Source organism: Nicotiana attenuata, chromosome 4 (genome assembly GCF_001879085.1).
Source record: "Nicotiana attenuata strain UT chromosome 4, NIATTr2, whole genome shotgun sequence".
NCBI classification, from domain to species: Eukaryota; Viridiplantae; Streptophyta; class Magnoliopsida; order Solanales; family Solanaceae; genus Nicotiana; species Nicotiana attenuata.
The window spans coordinates 7,087,722-7,094,631 of NC_031992.1; the positions used below are offsets into that span (position 1 = coordinate 7,087,722).

The window sequence follows — 6,910 nt, forward strand, 5'->3', positions numbered from 1 at the left end:
ATTTTGTTCTAGAAGTTAGAATTATGACAGTCGTTTACCCAAATTGACGTAATTTGGCTTGTAATAACTCAAAGTTTTTAGATGCTAAGATTCAACAATTATAAATTTGTCTATGTAAATGTTTTGAAACTGTTGCAGGTGACTAATTTATTTATAATCAAATCATGATAATTTATCTGATTATAGATATGAATTAATGCAAAGTCACGTCAACTAATTAGTACTTGAAGGTAATCTTATAAGAAAAGGTAGTCTATTTAATTGTTGAATAATATTAAAAAAAAAAAAGAAGATAAAATTTAAAAAAGCTTTGTCCTTAGATTACAAGTCGAAGTAGATTAGGAAATGTCTGAAGTTGCGACTGACAAAATTGTTTCTTAACAAAACTATATTAAGCATTTCCGGTCGACAGTCAACGACGACGACGGCGAATATGGCAAAGAGAGCGAAATTAGTAAACACAATTCTCTCTACTTCAAATAAAAAATTCACCTTTGGGCTACTCCCTCAGCTCCAATGCCGTAACGCCACCCATTTTCCGGCGACTAACCGACCACCCAAACTCGCTGATCAAATATCCCGTCTTTTGATTCTCCAGCGTTACACCGCCGTAGACAACCTCAAATTTGATTTCTCTGACAACCTCGTCGACGCCGTTCTCGTACAACTCAAACTTCATCCTAACGCTTCGTTGCATTTCTTCAAGTTAGCTTCACGGCATCAGTTTTATAAACCCCATGCAAAATCTTACTGCAAAATAGTTCACATATTATCCAGAGCGAGAATGTTCGATGAGACTAGGTTTTATTTATCCGAGCTTCTGGAACTTTCTAGAAACCAAAAACCTTTGTCGTTAGTTTGGGATGAATTAGTAGCAGTTTATAGAGAGTTCAAATTTTCTCCTACAGTATTCGACATGGTTCTAAAAATTTACGCGAAAAAGGGGTTAGTGAAGAATGCCTTGTACGTGTTTGATAATATGCATAAGTGTGGTCGTGTGCCTAGTTTGAGCTCTTGTAATAGTTTATTGAGTAATTTGGTGAAAAAAGGTGATATTTTTACTGCTTTTTCTGTATATGATCAGATGAATGGGATTGGGATCTCTCCTGATATATATACGTGTACGATAATGGTAAATGCATATTGCAAGGATGGGAAGGTTGATAAAGCTGAGATTTTTATTGATGAAATTGAGAAGATGGGTTTGGAGCTAAGTGTTGTTACTTATCATAGTTTGATCAATGGGTATGTGGAGAAGAAGGATCTCAAGGGTGTCGAAAGAGTGTTGAGGCAAATGAAGGAAAGAAGAATTTCGAGAAATGTGGTTACGTTCACGTTGTTGATTAAGGGTTATTGCATGCTGTGTAAGATGGAGGAAGCTGAGAAAGTGTTCAGAGAAATGAAGGAAGTGGATGAGCAGGCGTATGGCGTGTTAATTGACGGGTTTTGTCAAATAGGGAAAATGGATGATGCCCTTAGGATTCGGGATGAGATGTTGAGATCAGGGTTTAACATGAACTTATTCATTTGTAATTCCTTGATAAATGGTTATTGCAAAGTTGGAAAAATTAGCAACGCGGAACAGATTGTTAGGAGCATGAACGGCTGGAATCTAAAACCTGATTCATATAGCTATCACACCCTTTTAGATGGCTATTGTAGGGAAAGATTGATGCAAAATGCATTCAACCTTTGTGATGAGATGATTCGTGATGGTATCTATCCAACGGTTGTCACTTACAACACTCTCCTGAAAGGACTATGTCAGGAAGGTGCCATTTCTGATGCTTTGCATCTTTGGAATTTGATGCTTAAAAGAGGTCTTGTTCCTAATGCAGTTGGATACAGTACTCTTTTAGATGGATTTCTTAACATGGGAGAATTTGAAAAGGCTTTAGTCCTGTGGAAACATATACTAGCAAGAGGGCACACCAAAAGCAGGATTCTTTTAAATACGATGCTTAAAGGATTCTGTAAGATGGGGAAAATGGCTGAAGCTGAGCTGCTTTTTAACAAAATGGAGGAGCTTGGCTGTTCACCAGATGCAATAACTTACAGGACACTAAGTGATGGGTTTTGTAAAACAGGGGAGATTGAAAAAGCTTTGGAAACAAAGGATGCCATGGAATTGCAAAACATTCCTGCCTCTGTAGAAAGTTATAACTCCCTTATTAGTGGACTTATGAAGGCTGGGAAGTTTGGCAGAGTCGAAGATCTCCTTAATGAAATGCATGACAGGGAATTAACTCCCAACACTGTTACATTTGGAGCCCTTATTGCTGGTTGGTTTAAAGAAGGATTGCCTGAGAAAGCTTTTAAAGCATATTTTGAGATGAGAGAGAAGGGATTGAATCCAAATGTCATCATAGTTAGCTCTATTATTAGTGGATTATACAAACTTGGTAGGACTGATGATGCTAATAAGCTCCTGCAGAAAATGCTGGATGTAAATTTGTACCCTGACCTTAGACGTTTTTACAGTTTTTCAAACTCTAGGACAGAGCTGCTAGATGTGCAGAAAGTTGCGGATTCCCTTGATGGAAGTGCTGCAAAATCTATTGTTCCCAATAATGTCCTGTATAATATAGCTGTGGCAGCGTTATGCAAATCAGGGAAGATCGATGATGCAAGAGATGTTGTAAATTACCTCTCACTAAAAGGCTTTACTCCTGATGAGTTTACCTACTGCACCCTTATCAATGGCATTTCTTTGGCTGGTAAAGTGAATGAAGCTTTTGATTTGCGCGATGAGATGCTAATAAAGGATCTTGTTCCAAATATTGCAGTATACAATGCTCTTATAGATGGCCTTTGTAAAGCAGGCAACCATGAACGAGCATTGAGACTTTTCAATAAGCTTCATTTGAAAGGGTTAGCTCCTAATGTTGTAACTTATAACACTCTGATAGATGGATACTATAAGATTGGTAAGAATAGTGAAGCCGTGCAACTGCTGAAGAGAATAACAGAAGAAGAAATCCTTCAGTCATAAATTATTCCTTCCATTCTGATAAGTTGTCCGTATAAGCAAGGTGATATTCAAGAACCAATGAAACCTTTAAGTTGGACGATAGGAGGCTGGTTCAGACCAGATTTTTGTGAGACAGAGCACAGAGAAGGTAAAAGCATTTTGGGCCATATCGTAGTTTGGTGACCATTATGGTGCTAATTATTTGGTTAAGTAAATTTTTACCACCATCATTGTGCATAATTTGTTAAGCCATAACAGTGTTGGACCATAATTATTGCCATGGATATTCCTCCATTTAGCTTGTGGCAACTATTCATCAATTTCCAAATGCTGAGATGACATGACCTTTGTGTGTTAACTGCATCATGGTCTCTAGTTGAAGACTTAGACTCATGTTTCTACAACTGACCTATCCCTCTTTGACTTTGGAATCATGTCTTTAAATGATTTGCCCTAAGTTTCCCTTAATAATCTCTTTACCCACAGATCATGAGCCCAGAAAATTTTACTCCAGCTGATTACAATACCAGAAATTTGTAGCTGATTAAACCGCTTCCTGGTGGCTCTATGTTATCAGGCCACAATACCTTGTCTCTTTGTCACGGTTTGCTAATTTTAGGACAGCAGTACACAGTAAGAGTCTGTGGAGTAAGGGGGTGTAATTTGGAGAGGAAGGGGAAAATTCTCAGGCTTGCTGTCCCTGGAATGAGCCCCTACATGACCTGGTTGCTTGAATTGATGTATAGACCCAACAACGAATATAATAGACTTCTCAAACTCATCCCATTTGTCTTAAGGCTGAACGATATCTTCAGTTTTTACAACTAAGACAAAAGTCGGAGACCATTATTTCTTACAATCAGTAAGACAAGATCTATTAAAACATCTGGAAAACGAGTGAACTTCCACTCCATTTATTCTACAAGACCTGTCTCACTGGATACTTTTATGATTTTTAAGGCAGTTACATTTAGCAAGATCAAGTCTCAAGTTCTTTATTTAATGCATGAAATTTGACCCCATCTTAGAACTACGATGTGTGAGGATTTATCACCATCTAGTCTGTTATTGGCCCTACTTTCTGCTACTCTACCAGTGGATATTTTTGGTTCTTGCACCTTCTCTCTTTTCTGAATGTCATTTTTTCTCTGCTTGCTTCTTGTCATATAACTACCACAGACTCACCTCCAAGTAAGAGGATGACAAGAAAATAATCTATCAATGTTTTATTCGAAATGTCTGTTTTAGGGGGTTGGGATTGGGAGAAGCTGAATCTTCCCTTGGTGTCCACTTGGTAATTTCTCATAGAAGTGTTGAATGCTGTGATCGTCAATGAGGGAAAACAGCATGTATCTGTCTTATGTTTTCTTTCATTGCTGTTTTAATCTACATTATTATTGTTTTTGTTTTTTCTGCTGAAGTGTATTCTTGTTTTATAATCCAGGAGATGGAATTCAAGATATGTGTTAAAATTTTTACTGCCTTCTACATTCAACTGTTCGTCGGTGCAAGTCGAGGGACATGTGTCTATAAGCTTATAGACTCTATTGCACAGAGCCTTATCAAAAGCTATCAAGTCATGAAAGGTGAATACAATGGTTCTCCTCTGCTATTAAAAGCATTGGCTGATTAATTGGATGAACAGGTCGGCACAAGGGCAAGCTCTGAGTATCTAATCATGAAACTTGTACCTTGTAAAAATGTTATCAACTCAATGTGGACAAGATCATTTTTTGATTCACAGAGCTTCAAGAGCACAGGTAAGGGAAATCCCCAATAAGCATGTGCAGGTCCTTTGATTTGCTTTTCATTCTAGTACTGCTCATGAAGGTTTCAAGCATTTGCAAGCTAATTTCTTCTTTAGGAATCCCTCCACAGAATCCTAAATGAGAAGTCGCTGCTCCACATAAATCTAACTAAACACTTCATACTACGTAGGATTGTATTTTACGAATTATTTTGAAAGGATAAAGATCTCAATAACATTAAAGAAAATTGAAAATGAAATATTTCCCTCCTAGCATGAAGTAACAACTAGCTGTTCCAAATAAATATCTAAGCAAAAAAAGAACTCTTACAAATGCATTTTCAAATACGAAGAAGAAACCAAGAACAACCACGTGAAGAAACATCAACACATTCTTTTTAATCATCAATTAAGAATATAACTAGGACACCTATTAATAACAGTTAATCTTGAAAATCACTGTTCACAATGCGAATTTCTGTGCTATAAGTTTTATATTGCAAACTTCTTGCTTGAACATGTTGACTATGCAATCATTATTGCTAATTGGTTTCCATTTCATTTTCTCCTTTTTCTTCTTTCTCAATAATACTGATTGTGAGAAGTTCTAATTTATGTGTGTAGCTTCTAGGCCTTGTAACCAGGATAAATACAGAATGAACAGATAACAAGGTGAAGGTGAAGTGCAGAAGGACCAGTTTTCCAAGGTATCACTCCTTCGAAGATGTATAAATAGCTATACTTGATTACATGGAAGTGCCCAGTAATTTCCATGCACCTTAATAGTTGTTGGCGCACAGTGCGTGTGTGTGTAACATGCATTAGTTCCACCATGTCATGATTCAGTTCATTGAACTGCATATATGTTAATCAAAATTGACAATGTGATAAGTCTAGTGGCGCTTTCCGGTGAAAAGATGGTTGATATACTTCTCATACTGTTCTTGAACGTGCATTCTGTACGATTATCTCCACATCTAAAGGTTGTTTTCCATTACTATTTGGTTGTGAATCTATAGATACTCTTAATATTGTGTTCCGGCTTTAGGTTCCTGAACTGTTCTATGGTGCTTATGTGTAAGCAGAAAATGGTAAAGCCCTAAGCCGAAGAAGGGTTGTGTTAACTTCTGGCTACTTTTTGTTGGTTTTGACCAGATTGTGACAAGCCAACACCTGCATATTTGGCAAAAAGGTGAAGATTATAAACTATTAAGGGGGTCAGGCTTATGCCCCATATGTGAGAATCTTCGCTGTGCAAGTAAATGTCATTTTGCAATCAATCAGCTTCCAGCTACTTTGAGTTTCAATTTTCAGCCAACCTTCTATTCTCACAATATGGAATAAGTTACGTAAGCATATGACATTCCATATACATCACTTCGCACTTGATGCAGGGGAAGGTGAAGGAGCAAAAGAGATCATTCGATGATGTGTAGCTCGTTTGTCATACCCCTTTAGTGTATTTAAAAAAGTCTAAGAATTTTCATTTGGTACTTTTGTAAGTTCCCCTTATTACTAATTAAGTGTTTGGTTGGCACTTTATTAGTTGAGTTAGGACATTGGTAAAGCTGCCGTAAGGTGTAAAACCTAAATTAGATGTCTAAAAATGTGATGCCTGTGACGAAGGGCGCGCCGATGAGGGCGGGTCAAGCAGGACTGACAGGCTTCTATGCTGGCAAGCTTCTGAAGAAGGGGTGCGCATGTCACCTTAGACGAATCCTACATGGGAATGGGAGTGGAAAGTGAAGAGCTATATAAGGCGTGTCACAAGTTCACATAGTACATGTGCCTTTTGGGCTCGAGTGAGTATCCTAAAAATTTTACATTCCTATGCCATATAGGAAACTATATTACCCTCAATGTTTAAGGTTTGATATAATTACATTTAGTATACCTAATTACCAATTCTATACCATAAGGTGTTTTAACTGTACATTAATTGTACCTTATATCACTCCTAAATTTATGGTACCGTATATTCCTCCAAATCCCCATTCCCCCACGTTTCTCTCTCCCAACCCCACACCCTCACCCACGTATCACCACACACCCAGAAACCAGAAAAACCAGAAAAACAATTGAAACCCTCTGCTAAATCCAGAAAAATAATTGAAACCCTCTACCATTAACGTCCAAAATCAAGGTTTTTTCTTCTACAACCAGTCAAAATTGAAGTCAAATCTTCAAAGTTT

At 37.4% G+C, this 6,910-nt stretch overlaps 1 protein-coding gene across 1 annotated transcript; it reads left to right on the forward strand.

The window, feature by feature from the left end:
• On the forward strand, window positions 322-6,260 carry LOC109224911 (putative pentatricopeptide repeat-containing protein At1g19290). The gene is made up of 4 exons (XM_019389478.1): window positions 322-3,119; window positions 4,416-4,731; window positions 5,343-5,425; window positions 5,874-6,260. Exon 1 carries the CDS (start codon window positions 434-436, stop codon window positions 2,990-2,992), a length of 2,559 nt encoding a protein of 852 aa, XP_019245023.1. The 5' UTR covers window positions 322-433; the 3' UTR covers window positions 2,993-3,119; window positions 4,416-4,731; window positions 5,343-5,425; window positions 5,874-6,260.

Excerpts from the sequence above, each read along its gene's own strand:
- LOC109224911 (XM_019389478.1), top strand. The coding sequence starts at position 434 with ATGGCAAAGAGAGCGAAATTAGTAAACACAATTCTCTCTACTTCAAAT.